At 32.9% G+C, this 16,287-nt stretch overlaps 1 protein-coding gene across 1 annotated transcript; it reads right to left on the bottom strand.

Annotated features, from left to right (window-relative positions):
- Nucleotides 1-698: 698 nt before the first annotated feature.
- LOC135203266 (carboxypeptidase B-like) lies at nucleotides 699-6,326 on the bottom strand. Its single transcript, XM_064233033.1, has 4 exons — nucleotides 6,241-6,326; nucleotides 4,445-4,529; nucleotides 2,964-3,091; nucleotides 699-1,185 (listed from the first exon to the last, which is right to left on the bottom strand). Exons 1-4 carry the CDS (start codon nucleotides 6,241-6,243, stop codon nucleotides 1,138-1,140), a joined length of 264 nt encoding a protein of 87 aa, XP_064089103.1. The 5' UTR covers nucleotides 6,244-6,326; the 3' UTR covers nucleotides 699-1,137.
- Nucleotides 6,327-16,287: the final 9,961 nt, after the last annotated feature.

A 16,287-nucleotide genomic window follows, 5' to 3' on the forward strand; every position in this document is an offset into this window, starting at 1 on the left:
TTAGCATCTTTGCAAGGAATACTGTATACAATATTGTTTAAATTTGGCTGGCTATTTCTAATTAGGTTATTTATCAAAATATTACATCTTTAAATACTGAGTTAATATCAGTAGTTTTCAACATGGTTACAGAAGGAATTAAATTAGGATGAAATGGTAAAAAGAGAATATTTTGAAATTCTTACTTTATTTTTACTGTTCCAAAAAATATGGAAGGTAACATAATGAATCTCATATTGCATCAATAATTTAAACTCATCTTCTAAAATTCCGGGACTACAAATTCTAAGACCTCTGAGGATACATACTGGAAAATGTTGACAGTCTTTAATTTGGTTTAGTTTGCATGATTAGAGTAAAAATTGAATATATGACACGTATTCGTGGGCTTCCTATTTACATTAAAAAGAATTGTTGCTGTTTCTAAAATGAGACTTCTAAAAATGGTAAACAGTTAATATCCCTTCAATGAATTGTGTGTGATCTCCCTTAAGAAATGTATAGAAAAGACAAAAGGAATATATATATATATATATATATATAATATATATATATATATATATATATATATATATATATGTATATATATATATATATATATATATTATATATATATATATTATATATATATATATATCTATATATATATATATATATTATATATATATATATATATATATATATATATGTATTGTATATATATATTAGTTACAGAAAGATTAAAATAACCCCAGACAATATAAACAGATAAGCAAATAACTGACGTTCTTTCGTATGAACAGTCTATTGTTCTCAGTGATAGATAACTCTTTTGATAACTATTTGAAATCAAAGATTCTTCTGAAAGTTTCCCGATAACAAAAATTAAACTGAAACTAACATAAGATTCACAATCTAACTCCAAAGAAAAATCCTTTCAGGTAATTAATTCAAATATATGTCAATAAATTATGTAACACACTAAAAAAAAACATAAATAAAATACTATATGACAAAAATTAGGAAAAATATTAAACGCTAATTCAAAATCATTCAATGATTTTAGCAGTATTTATGATCTCTGTTGCAAACCGTAACTCCTTGTCTCTCAGATTCATTGCAGGAACTTTCGTTTGTTGACTCTTTCCGTTACTTCATTCAGACCAGTGTAGCCAAAGTCTTTACAGCCTCCCAGGCATCTCGTACCTGTTCAGTTGATGATATTTGATTTAAATTTAGTTTAAAATATTTTAAGTTTAGGAGCTTTATCCAACTATACACTTCAGAATGACAATGATTATTAAGTTAGTTTATCAAAGCTAATCAGTAAGGGAATGAAAAATTTGTAAAGAAAACATGTCGAAAAGTTAGTTCTTTTCACAAAATGCCAGCAGGGGATAAGTGAAAATAAGCCTAGCAAGTTTGGAAACTAGCAGTAATGAAAGGAGACAGTGTGGAAATGCTGCAAAGAAAGAACATAAAACTTATATAGTGAACTGTAGATATAAAGACGCATAAGAAATATATGGAGTTGTGATATGAATAGATAGAAATTTTGGTGAATAGAAGAGGCAAGCCATACAAGAGCAGGCAAACTTGTCCTAAATGAAAGAAAGAAAAAAGATGTGAAATTATTGTTTCATATATTCATCCCATAAAAATATAGCAATAGAGGAAGGTCTCTATTGATTCATCTTCTTTTTCGTATGATGGTAAAATTATTGTACTTTGAATGCTATTCACCTCGTCGTGTTGATGGCTATCTTACTGGCATGAAATTTTCCAGTTTTTAGAATTAGGAACATTGAATAATCGTGTTTCACAAAAAGAGAGGTCAATGAATCACGAGTCACTTTTCTATCTTAAGTAGAATTTTATTTTAATCTACTTTAGTCTTATAAGAGCCTGAATTGATTCAGTGGGAAGAGTCTGCAGAACTTCCCATTCCCCGTGATGGCCGTCTACATTTGCTAATAAATTATTTCGCCATGGAATGTTTGTTAATAAGATTTGTCTACTTAATAAATTATTGCCAGGTATAGTTAATGCTCCTAGTCTTGAGAGTTATCAGTCGGTCGATATCGGTCCTAACAATACCATCCAGCATTACCATCCTTTAAGTTCTCCCAGAAACATACTCAAGACCACTCATAGTTTATTGTCTAATATCAATCTGACAAGTTAAGGAGGAAAAAGTAGTGAATAAAATGCGAAATATTTCAGATCTATTAGTTCAGAACAATTACTGAGACCCAAATTGTGAGCTCATTCTAAGATTCTCCTTGAAGGAGTTAGTGGTCTTGAGTTGTACAATTACAAAATACCAAGTTTCGTGGCTAGAGCATATTGGAAGGATCGTATTGCAAATGAAAAATTTGCACTTGCATGGTGTCCAGGGGGGAGAAAATATACAAAATCTGATCAACTGAGATGAATTGCATTTATAATAAGAGAAGGTTTGGAGAAGTTAGAAAAGTAGCAGGTTAAAGATTTTTAGGAAATCCTAACAATTCATGAAGAAATTGGTCAATAAATATCTAGACCAGATTAAAAACTTTTATGATAATATTATGCGATAATCACATCCAAAACACATGGGATTAAACAAATTTAATATTTGATGTATCAAAATATGCAAGATTTGATTGAAATTGAAATTTAAGTCAGGTATACAAAACTCTTAAAATATTCACTTACAAATAACAGAAAACTGAGTCCCTTTTATATTGGAATATTCTTTTCAATCATAATTAACATTTCTTGCATTGCCTTTTTATCAAAATATAACTTACTATATTTAAAAAAATAATAAATTTCGTTATCTCACAATCTACTGAAATTGATACAGAAAGTCTTTTGATAAGCAATAAACTATGAGAATCTCTCCCTGAAATCAACATACAGAACTTACTTTAATTAAAACTCGAGGGGTAGTTCTTGCCAAACAAATCAATGATTTAAAAAAAAAAACAATATTAACTCACAGTAGGCAATATCTGAGACGCAGGTAGTTTAAAGCCAAACACCCCTTTGTCTCTCAGCTCAATTGTGTATGAATGAGCAATGTCCATTGCATTCGCAGCCCAGTCATCAGAAGCTCCAGCTGCAGGATCTGTTTAAAGGATTAGCGTTTTGAAAGTATATCCATGGCTAGCCAGTTTTAAGTTACCCTTTGGCAAAAATACTTTCTTCCCATTTCTCATCTAACAAAAACCACATTCTTGTAACAGAAGAACATATTAGGAAAAGGTCACTGTATATAAAATAAAAGGTGGTAATAAATTTAAATGGAAATTTAAGTTACATTTATGTACCAGTCATGGACCTTACAGTAATGCTTAACAGCTTGTTATTACTCAAACATATGTTTGTAATAGATTATGCAATAATTCACCACAATAAAATGTCTGTGTCGTAATAGAGGCACATGCACAGAGCATTTAGCTGACAGTGCACTGAGCAATTAGAATGGCACATTCTTTTTCTTGAGGATACCATGGATGGGCATAGCTGTTTCACATATGAGGGCTAAAGTCTTCATGAACTTGCAGAGGAATACAAATTTAAAGGCTTGATCAGTGGTAGGTATGGCATACCCAATGATTAAGGGCTTTTTGCTTTGGTTATAAGTGGGATGGAATATTGGGTGATAGAATACAACAACTGTTTGGGGCTTTCTTCAGTTCTATAACTAACTTCTCCGAGTACCCATAATGTGGTGTAGGGCAGTATGTTGTGATGAACAGCGCATGATAACTTTCCAGATGTAAACATTTATATAATTCAAGTTCGGGCACAGGTCTAGTCTGGTAAACTTGTTACTGACTTCTGTTGACTGGCCATCAGGTATTTCTACATTCAACCAAATTATGAAAACCCCTAATACATTCAACCATCTCTACTGTCAACAACACTGGAGATTCTCACCCAATATCAGCAACGAGGATTCTAAATATCCAGACCATTAGTAGCCTGCCCTTAAAAATCTACTCATTTGCAGCAATTTAACCTTTACTGCTGAATCACCCAGATGGTACATGAAGGTGGGCAGTTAACCAGTCAGGATCAAGCAGACGATCAATCAATTATAAGTTGATGACCTTACAGTCCCAGACTAGTGCATGAATGTAACCAATAACCCTATTTTTATTCACTTCATCACATAGTTTACCGTGCTCTATCGTAACCGACTCCTGCTATAATAAAAGGAAACATTAACAGCCTATAATCATTACTTACTGTGCATATTGAATGAACCAATATTTCAATTATGTCTTCATTTATATTATATGAATAAATCAGATTGTGTCTGTAATCCACATCAAAGAACAACTTGCAAATGATAATTGGAAAATTTTCAGTAATTCTCTGTGTGGGAGATAGAAAACTATTAGAACATAACTTTATAAAAACTTGGCCATTCGCTGTAGTAATAAAGGCATACGCCCAATTCAATTTTACTTACAGTATACAACAGCAGAGTTGCCAACACTGTACACAGCTAGAGTTGTCTTTTTAATTTGTGCCGCCATTGCTTTAGCAGCAGTATCCTGAAATTGGAAGATTTTTGTAATAACTATACAAGAACAGCTTAAAGTATCTCAATTTCCTCCCACGAACTAATAATGCTAAAAGGTAATATAAAGTTAAAGTGCATGAATTAATGACTAATACATATTTGAATGTCATGCAAAAAAACAGTAGGAATCTAAATATAAGAAAGGCAATAATTAAAAGATATATAATAATACTCATAATGATCATCAGAGGAGGGTTGAAGCTTCATCTTTATGAAATTTGGTTGGATATGATGCAAGTCACAAGTTTTTCATCAGATTCCTTCACTCTTCCTCCATAAATGATGATATAACTACGGCTTTAGCCTATCAGATATTATAATAAATTGCCATTTACATAATTATAAAACCAAATATTCAAGAGACCTCTGGTGACAGAAAGTCCGGCAGATTTTAAAAGCAAAGTAGTGTGATAGAAAAAACAATATGCAGAGACGTGGCCTGATGAAACTCAATCCACATTTGACATGGACTCAATCTAGAAGTGACTTGAGTAGGAAAATGAAAAACATTTACAAAGAAGAAACCTATTATATAAGTGGGTGGCACAATAATGGGATTGAAGATCTCTAGAGAAAAAGAAGATATGATAAAGGGAATCGGTTCCTGAGAAAAAAAACTAAAGGTTCACTCTCAGATAAGAAACTAACAAATCAAAGATAATAAAGTAGTGAAACTGACAATTTAGTCAACATTTCTTGGTGCATGAGCCTTTTAGGTAACCTGAAAATGTAAACAAATTCTCCATAGCAACTTAAAACAATAAACAGACGCAAGTGTAAATCAAAACTCCCCCGATAAAGATAAGAGAAAAGGTTTATTAGATTCCAGATTTTTTAATAAAGCTATCAATCTAAGAAGAGTAGCCAGTAGGTTTCATTACAAGGGAAATTTTCGATAAAAAGATGTTGCAAATTATATAATGTAAATGGCCAAGTCAAAGTGTACAGTGAGCTGACAATCATTATGAATACATTAGCTAAATAATTTAACCAAATAAGGGAGTTAACAGCTTTAATCAATTAATCCTAATCAATATAATGTTTGATTTTACTACTTGAGTTCCTGTCACTTACTGAAGATGTGGGGATTCAGATTCTCTGTAATAATAATTCACTGACAGAAACAGGCATATTTGAACTAGTTACACTGTGCAGGAACAATAATAAACCTATAAAAGAACTGCAAACCGTAGGAAAGGAAGACATCCAAGGACTTTTAATTATAGGAAAAGGTGATCTTAGTGAATAAAATGTGACATGATAAGCAAAAAAGGAAAACAATATTACTAAATTTTCGAAAAATGGCCTGAGTAAGAGCTTGGGTTTTCTTTTCAGAGTTAATGACGGTTTATTCTTTCATTTTACATCTTACAGAATTAGAAATAAAAATTACTTTAAATTACTTGCAAGCTTAACAAAGGCAAAGGTTTAGCAAACCTGCTATAATATACTAAAAATGATACTTAAATACAACCAGCAAACATTGAAATGGAAGAAAGGCACTTTCAAACAAACATCCCGGTCAGAAGACAAGAATTACATTTACTCAGGATTTACTTCTTGCTTTTATGTATTAATGCCCAAGTATTTTTATTTCCTATCCCTTGTTTATTTTCTCTAAACTTCACTCGCATTATTTAAATAATACATCAATATACTGTACAGAATCAAATAAATTTTACCATGGTTGTTGTTAAAGGGTGCTTGACTTGAGTTGAGTAACCCCATGGGTAGAGTATGGTTTGCCCATAGGAATGGAAAGTTATGTAAGCCTGAAAATGAAAATGTACACCAGATTACCATTTAATCATCACCCATAACTCCACATATGTGTAGAATAAATTTACTGTGTGGAGTTTTTTTTACCATTGTGTGATTATTTACCTTTCAATTACAGTGTTTTCTTATTATTATAAATTTTTTCTTGTGCCGTAATAATCAGTCAAGATACAAATAAATAAATCTTTAACAATGTTTAGTTTACCTAATTATCAGTTTACCTGTCCTACCAAATAATGATGGAAAATTTGACTAATTTTGCAAAAGCATTGCACTTAAAATTTAATCAAGTTGATTTTAAACACTGCATTAAAGTATATAAGTGACAATTTTCATTGCTCATACGATATAAATAAAAAATTATCATAGTTTAAGACATAATTATAGATTGTAATGTAAATACAAATATATGATATAAGCTGCCAGATATGGTAGTAAAATGCCTTGCTTAGTAATAGCTGTCTTTAACATCATTATACTGCATATAACAGGAAAAGTTATTTATTAGGTTTTACATGCTTTAAAAACTTACTTCCATTTCTTTATTTGAGCAAATTTATTTTCTACAATACGTTAAAAAAATTGCTATGGGCCACGATTAAATAATTTTTTCAATGATATTACTTTTCGGCAATTTTAACAGAGTTACACCTACCAATCCTTACATTGACACCAAAATGAATATCCTAGCCAGAAAACTAAATCTACATATCAAAGAAATATATTGCATTGAAAGTTGTCAAAAGAGAATCATATACATTTCATTTCATTTTAATCTTTAGCGTTAATTCAAAATAAAAGACATTTTGTTACAAACTAGCATAGCACAAAAGCAATGGTTTTTGACTCTGATACCTTGTTTTTTGTAAGTATTTTTTAACTGCTGATTGAGAACATTTTACTTTCAGTCCAACTCATTAGTGTGGCGTAATACTTTATAATTATTCAAGCCCTTGAAAGGGTGGCAACAAAATAAGTGGCCTAAAACATAAGCTAATAGTCGATGGGAATTAGGTGAAAAAATGTGGTTTAGCAAAACAAATTGCAATAGTTTGTTTCACTGAATGAACATGTTGTATGGACACTAACATCACATCCAAAATGAGACAAGCTCTACAATTTGAAAATTGTATAATTCCCACTTTTAAACTTTTAGGTGGGTATATTTTTTTCATGTCCGCTTGCTTTTCTCGAAAACTGTGCATCTTACGGGTAAGAGGTATAGAGAGCAAGAAACTGGTTAATTAAATTCTACACAAGTATTTTCCATATACTTTTGCTCTGAAATAAAATCTTTTTCCACAAACAAAACCAGAATTGTAATATAGGTTCTCAGAAAAAAAGGAAAAATTGAATTTCGTCTCACATTTCCTTCAATATCTCATAAACTAATTATTCACAAGTAAAATTTTAATGTAATTGATATTTTGGAATGAAGATTTTTACCATTATTTTGGCATATTTTTATTTTTACATGCTAGTATTTGGACACGAGATGCAAAAAATAAAATATACCACATTTCAAGTCCATGCAAAATAGATGAAAATATTGGGTCCTGTCAAGCAAAATACAGCAATTTGTTTTATCACATGAATGTGTTATTACGACCTTTATGAACTATTAAAAAATTATAAATTCTTCCCTCTTGAATGTGAGTAATTCCATATTGAAAATGGTGGACGTTTTACTTGATTGAGCTAGATTCTCCTAGAAAATCTAATTTTTTGAATTTGAATATATTAATTGCATATTAATAAGAACATATTTATATTCATTCATTTCAGGCATGGAATCTGACCCTTAGCACCTGCAGTAAGCTGGATCATTTGCAACTGCACTTAATATTTAGAAAAAAGTTCTCTTGAAAATTTACTAAGGAATTACATTGGCTATAATACAAACACTATAACTTAAAATGACAAGCAACAACTGATTTATCAGCAACTTGAGCTGAAAGAAACATAACAAAAAGAAAAATAAAAATAAAAACTGCTATTATTTCGGCGCAAAGTACATGTACGAACTAAATTAGTCATGGTCAATGTTTTCATCTATTAATATTTCCCCACACGAGTCTAGCTTCACACTACACACCAAAAAAATATGTACAGTATAGATCATGTTTTTTACATTATCACAGAAGCGTTTGCTTTTGCATCTGATTACTTTTAGTAAGGCATGAGGAGCAGGACTGTTATCCATCATGCAAGGAATTTAATATTTTCCACTTCTCTTCCAACCACAATCATTAGGTTTAATATCACTATTTCCTAGCCAGATTTGTGTTTGGTAATAAACACGAAATGAGTGATATTTAGCTGCATCACTAGTAGGCGCAGGTCTTTAACATCAACACTTCTCAGACCCTTATGACTTAGCCCTGGAATTTTTTTCTTTTTCAGCTCATCAAGAGATGCACAATCCACACTAAAACTAAATTCCAGAATGATAGTTTTTTCTCCTCATGAGTGGATGATTTGCCAGACAGGAATGGCACTGCACACTCGAAGAGGACATTTGTTTTTCCAATACAACTTCCTTTCTTTTGGTATTTAAACTTGACGTGGTATCACGTCCACACAGAAATGCTCAAATGGCAAACACCTGCAGCATTGTTCACCGAGATGTGAACTAATTTCTCCAATGTTCCAAATGGGGTACTTTATATTGGACTTTTGTGATACCATGAACACGGGTTGACTGCTAGGCTTCATGTGATGTCAGAGGAGAAACAGTGCCAGTATCCTTTGGTGTGACATATTACCTTGTTAATTTTCAAGTTAACTACCTCCTACACTATTAGAAGATCTGCATCTCTCTCTGCATGATTTGTAAATACCCCTTGCTCCCTCAGAGTTTCAGAAAGGAAGTAAATAAAACCTTATTTGTTTTTGTAATTTGCTAAAATTGACTCCTTATTTCCAAACGATTACGCTTTAACATGTTTTTAGTTTTAAATGAGTCACAAATTTTTTGATGCACTATTGCTGTACCCATCAAAGACAGAAATATGATTGTTGTTTTTCTTGACAAGAGTAACATACTTGGAGACAATATCTTCATATGTTTATCCTGTGGTCCATTTGATGCAAGGCTCCACCATCAGTACAGAACATTTAGCATCAGAAATTGGCTCAATTAAACTTGTAGTGAATTATACCAAGGCATCTACAAGCTGAACCTTAGTGGCACTTCGAGGAAGTCCATTAATTATGCACAGCGTTGGTGGGTATGCAGAAAGCTTGTAGTTCATGATTTCACTTAAGCCGACTTCTGCATTAATAGGTATCACAAGTAACAACTAAAACAGTGTTTGAGGATCCAGCTTGGGGATCCACCTGCGCTTAAACTCTACCTGTTACTGTTTTTTTACCCACTGTCGTGATTTGGTGCTTCTTTCTGAATATCTAGTTTCCTGTCTTTTGGTCTCCCATCATTTTGGTTATATTGTTCCCAACTTGTTTGGCAAGGTGAGCATTTGATTGTTTTGCAGATAATTCTTAAATTATATTGTATAGATACTCATCTTCTGTGAAAGGACTGTGTTGTTCTAGGCACTTGAAAATTTTGTAAGTGTCTTCCAGATCTCTCATCCTTCTGGATTCATTTAAGACTTTATTTCTTTCAGTGCTAGTCTTCCTGTGAACAATTTTGATCTCATCCCTTATCTGAGCAAAGATTGGCCTGTAACCATCTTGTTTGTTGAGTCTCATCCGTACCTAGTCCATGTTTTAGGCCTCCTGACGACTCTATGGATTTCATAAGAACCTGCTCAATAAAAAGATCTGGTGCTAACTCAGCCCCTTATCTGTCAGTTCTACTAATGTAGAGAAAGCCAGACTCGATAAGTTGGTCATAGAGTTTCTAATTCTTCAGTTTTAGATCCACCATGTCCTGGAGGAGTAGATGTGCAGATTTTGTGTAGTTATTGTGTCCAGAAGCATATAAAAAATGGCAGTATTCATTGTAGTGCCCAGAAGTACAATATTGGTCGGCTGGTTCTTCGATCTCTGAGTGTAGACTGCAAGATATCCATCATCACCATACACCGAACCCATAATTTTCCATTTGGGCTCTGCTGTAGCTGATCTTTGACATCTCTGTTCCTTTTTTTTTAAACTGTCACAATATCCTAGTCTCGCACCTCTACTTCTGTCACTGTTGATTGAAAAACTTTATCAAAATTCTGTAATGCGCCATCTATTGTATTCTGGGTGCCCTCATGATCTGATGCTTTCTTGGTCACTGAAGCATTCAAAACAGCAACAACTAGGAAGTGGCCATAAACTGCTTGCTCACATGCCTTTCCATCCAGCCTATGGTTGACAGTGTCAGGTACATACACAAGCTCAAGTAGTTTTCTCATTCTGCTGTCTTTCATGATGTGCCTTTCATAGTGCCCGAGAAGCTCATTAAGGTATGAAATGACCGGAGAATGAGCACAATATGTTACAATTAGTTTTCATGGCTGGTAATTTGTCTTCCCTTGAGCCACAGTGATTGATCTAATGTGATGACAGGTGATATGTTGTATTTTATGCACTGGTCAGTTACAAACATTAGGTCTCCATAAAGCCAGATCATCCTGGCTGGAGCAAAGAGTATCAATATGCTCTCTGATGTCATCCTGGACATTGGCTGATATTGGTTTGTAGTTCAACATAACTCCAATTTTTTCTAGCTTTCTTTATCTTATTATTGTAATACTTATTGGTTTAGTCTTCAAATATTCCGAATTCCGAATGACCATTTGAGATATGGCTATTGGTGATGTGGCTGCAAACATCAGACCCATGCCATAAGTGTCCTTTCCAGTATTTGTTACTGTTTTGTGATAAACATTATCAGCAATGAAGTAACAGAAGCGGTTTGCAAACAGAAAAAAACAAACCTATTGTGCAATTTGTTTTGTACTGGAACCCACACTATTTTTCAATTCATTTTGCATCGACTTAAAATTCCGACTACCTCCTTTTTCATGTTTCTTGTGGATAACATTAGCGTGTTTAGGAAAACAAACATTCCAAATTAAATTATAACCTTAACTGTACAAGGCCGATTCTAAAACATTTTGCTGTGAAATTGGCAGTTTAGGAGATATAGAAGCAAATGTGAGGCCAAACTAAATTTGTTTCACTTTAAAAAAAAATCTGTATTTCATTTTGGGTTTGTTTGTGGAAAAACTGCAGCTTTGGAGAAAATCCTTATAGAAATAAACTTTCTTAAAATTTGGTTTCCTTTTTCCCCAACCCCTATTGTAGAGGAAATCGGGAACTATGGAAAAATGTACCCTCTGAAAAGGTTAAAAGTGTGAATTACATACAACTTCAAAATGACCGAATTTTTCACATTATGGATATGGGGTTTCCAATGTTCCATATGGCATGTTCATGCAAGAAAACGAACTTTTGTAATTTTGATTTAAAATGCTATTTCACACGGACTAGAAGTTAAAAGAGAGCATTCAAACACAGTCAACATGAGGATGTACTGTGGTTGAAGATTCATACACCAAAATAAAATTAATATTATATTATATGGTAGGATTTTGGACTGATCAATTACATTTAACAAATATTGTGCCTTCGCAGCTATAACTCTGTCATTTCTGTACCTTTTAGTTTCTACCTAAAAGAATGAGATTATCCTTACAAAACTTTCAAGTCTATTTTTCTCCAATAATTGCTTCCCAATTAAGAAATCCAGTAGACTAGCCTGAGATGAGTGCAAAGTGTGAATGAATGGTATCAGATTAAACTGTAAGGACAATAACAAGCTGAAAGTTTGGTATCATTGAAAAAAAGGTTTGAACACAGCTCTCCAAACATCAGTAACATTTCCTAATGAATGCCCACAGTGACATGTAAGTATTTATAGAATTGACTGGTAATGATGAAAGCATTCAAAAAGATAGTTAAACGAAATGAGAAAAAATGAATAACTTTACTTTGCTTTCTAGGGGCAACCTTAGCATCTCTTCTTAGAGCTCTGCTTTCTGGTTCGCTAAATGCTGATGTTCCCTTATAGAGATCACTGCATGGGGAACTACTAAGTCCCGCCCAGTCCTTGAAAAGTAAGAAATGTGTTGCAGTAAATTGTTTTACATTGTAATCAATATTTCTTTGCACTGAAGATTATTGTGTCGAACGTAACAGGTGATATACCCGAGAGATTCACAGGATAGCATAATGTGAATGGAGCGTGGGATTGTTCTTGCCTGAAATGCTAAGTAAAGCAAGTGGGGAAGAGAGGAATTGGGATGAAATCTTGGGTGGGGAAAAGGCATGCTTTAGAGGTAGAATAATTCAGTTACACCTGAAAGATACTGGACTGTGAAGCAGTGCAAGGAAGAATGATGAGTAGCAATGCATAGAATTAGTCGAAAGATAGTTAGAATACTGATAATACGAGTTTTTCCATGAGTATCATCATCAGTAACCTCTCCAACGACAAGTACATAAAGGGCCTTTGAGAAATTCTGCCACTCATGTCTTGCCTGTGGTGTCATTACAACAAAACATTACTCATCCTATCTTCATAGCTTATAGGTTTCAACCGAGTAGATCTGGGTCTTCCATCTCTTCTAGTACTCAAGGAAACCTAAGTACCATTACCACCTACTGTTTTCCTTTTCCACTGGTGTCAACAAGAACGAATATTATTGTGCCTGTACATGCCCTGAACTTCTATAAGCAGCGGAATAAACACTGAAAGGGAATTAAAAGTGATGAATGATCCGTCATCAGGTAGACTTAAACCGCCAAGTAGTTGGGGAATGATGATTTTCTTTTTTCAGTAACACTAGCTTTCTGTTATCAAGAGGTATAAGTGATACTGACTGTGCCATACACATTCCTGCCAAATTCAGGCATGTGTACGACATAACTGTTGAAATAAGAAAAAAGAGTTGTAAACAGAGTGCAAAGTGATTGAAGTTTGCAGATGTTACCATTTTTTGCTTGGTGACAGCGAAGGGGAGCTGCGGTGAATGTATGCAAGAACAAAGAAAATTGAAAGGGGCGTTATTATTCGTAAGAAGCAGAACTATAAAGAGAAATACAAATAATTATGAAAAACAATTATTTAAAAATTAGAGAAACATAGCATTACAGATTACTGACATTAAGTAAGATATTATTAAAATTATTGTTCCATCATCCTGATTACCACGTAATTCAAAGACATTCCACCCAGAGTCCTTTCTGTACTTCCATTAACTTGACCTATATTCACTTTCCCTGACCTAACTTGCAATTAGCATATTAAAGTTTTAAAATAGAACCCAATTTTAAAAACAAAATTTTTACACCAAACTCGCCACTGTATGATTCACAAAACAATCTAAAATAGGTTTCACTTTTGCCATATGTATTTCTCTCCCTCTCAGCAAATTACCATCGGCAACATACATAAGTTCACGTTTGTTGTATTACTCTAAAACACTTCTCTTCATAAATGTTTCATAAAACGTTTCCTCTAACCTTGTTCAAACAACTATTTGTACCTCCCCTGCCAATCTTCCTCTTACGTCTTATTTTCTCGATCCAAAACATACCATACAAAATTACCAGGTATAACTTAGTAATATACCTCGATCAACTCATATAGTCATTTTTGTCATTCTTTCCCTTTAAAAGAAATTATACATTCGCCCATTTACTCGGAATCTTTACCTCATCTTGACATCCTACCTTAGTCAGTCACACAATTATTCGATCATCATCACACCTCGGCATTTTAATTGTAATCACATAATTCTTGGTCCCTTCTTCGGCCTTTCTTTTTATTGCCCTCCTTATAGAATCAGTGGTTACCTTTGCAATAAATTTCGAATTTACATTAAGCCTTCCACCACTGAATCATTCAAATCAGCTTCTTTTCGAATGCAGGAGACCACAAACTCATTCTCGTAGCATGCACTCTACACTCGTGCAACTCCTTTCTCGGAGGAGTGCTTGCTCATATTCACCACTAAATTTTCATTAATTATCGCCCTTTTCATTTTACTGTGTCATTCCCCCTCTTGTATACACTGCCTTGCAACGGAATCTGTTATTCTCTTCAACAAACCTCACTCTTATTATTCCAAATTTCTCTTCTATTTATCTATCCATTTTGCTTCCACCACATATCTCAAATACATGAAAAAAAAAAAAAAAATCTCACTGACACCGACAGTGAATGAGAGACCCTACCTCCCCATTGAAATCCAAAATTTCTGTTAAGGTCAACACCAAAGTAACAAGATGGAAGAAGGAGACTTAGAACCTGGTTCTTGCGCCATAAAGGATCCTATAAAGGAAGAGGAGTATCAAAACTACCATTTATTTATAAGTCCCTACAAACACATTAAAAGGTGGGATATTGTTTAAGACTCAATTTTTATTAAATGCAATAAAATGAAAAAGAACTGAAATAAATAAATTATCTAACCAACTTACTTTGTTCCTAGCGTGTTCATATCCATCGGGATTAAGCATGGGCATAATCTGCCACTCAATAGTTTCTGTAAGCTTAGTATTAGCGATAAGTGTTTCGATAACATACAAGGCAGCAGCTGGGCTAACCCATTCACGAGCATGTATACCTAGAAATAAAACGACAAATCACGAAATGAAAATAACTTTGTCTACAGGGGTACTTTGTAGAAACGTGTGTTCAATGTATCCCTTTTATTTATCCATTTTGATGAAGAATAAATAATTAGAAATAAAACTTAGGCTAAAGCCTTAACTAAGCCCCAAATGAAGTACATCCTTTAATATTAAAATGGAATAGTCCTCCGTAATAAAAGCATTCAGTTTTAAATTTCTCAGTTTGTGTAATAAAGTAATAATTAAAATTTTTAAAAAAAAAAAAATTTCAAAAATTTTTTTAAAAAAATTTTTAAAAAATAATCAATAATAATAACTAGATTAACTAATAATAAGGACTGATGGAAGAGTGCTCTAAATAATTAATACTCAGTATTCTTTAAACTTATAAAGATATATAAAAAGGTTCTGTAAAAACATTAAACCCCGTTCTGCTAGTGATTAGATCTTAGCACTGACCTCCATCAACAAAGACAACTTTCTTCTGTACGGTATTTTTGTGATATTGTTAGTTCATCCGAACACGGTAGATATTGCGGTTTTCAAAAGCTCCTTCCAGGTTTATCCACTCGGATTCTTTGGGGGTATTGGGTTGGGCTGGCAAGCCCTCCAAGTAACTGGACATCTGTCATAACCAAGGTTTCAAAATAGCTTAGAATTGATTGTTTTAAACCTCAGACATTACTTATGATAATGTGTTCAGTACATATCCAAGGGAAGAGTCGATTATTTATTTGAGCTAAATCGATACCGCTATTATACATATCATTAAATTTTTTTTTTATTTTTTTTTCTGTAAGTCTTTGACATGTCATTTTAATTTTATTTTCATTTTAGGTATCCTATATGGTACAGTATTGTTCATTGTACCTCCATATTTTATAAGTGTTTCAAGAAATGATTTATTTACCTATGAAAATTATCCAGAAATTCTGTAACTTGGTAAAAAAAAAAAAAAAAATAAAAATACAGCAACAGCTACATAAGGAAAAACTCAGCAAACTTTAGTTTGACTTCAAACAAGGAAGTAGTATTATTATTAAGTACTCACTTGACTAAACGTCATGTAAGATGTGAATGTCACTGAAGCTCGAGGAAGGTTTTCCCTTGCATCATGTTTCTCCAAATCTAATGTCCTTTAATGAAAAAATAAATACATTACATGAAACAAATGTTTAATTATCCTATTGCCTAAGTTACTTCTATAGTTTTAAATTTCAATAAGTCATGCACGTAAAATACAGAATAAAAATATTTTTGCAGACAACCATGGAGAATGCAATAAAGGTAAACGTTTGATGTATGAAAAATCTGTCTTTTGTAACTATGAGCTTCGTAGGGGCTACCCTTGTTTT

Source organism: Macrobrachium nipponense, chromosome 36 (assembly GCF_015104395.2).
Source record: "Macrobrachium nipponense isolate FS-2020 chromosome 36, ASM1510439v2, whole genome shotgun sequence".
Lineage (NCBI taxonomy): Eukaryota > Metazoa > Arthropoda > Malacostraca > Decapoda > Palaemonidae > Macrobrachium > Macrobrachium nipponense.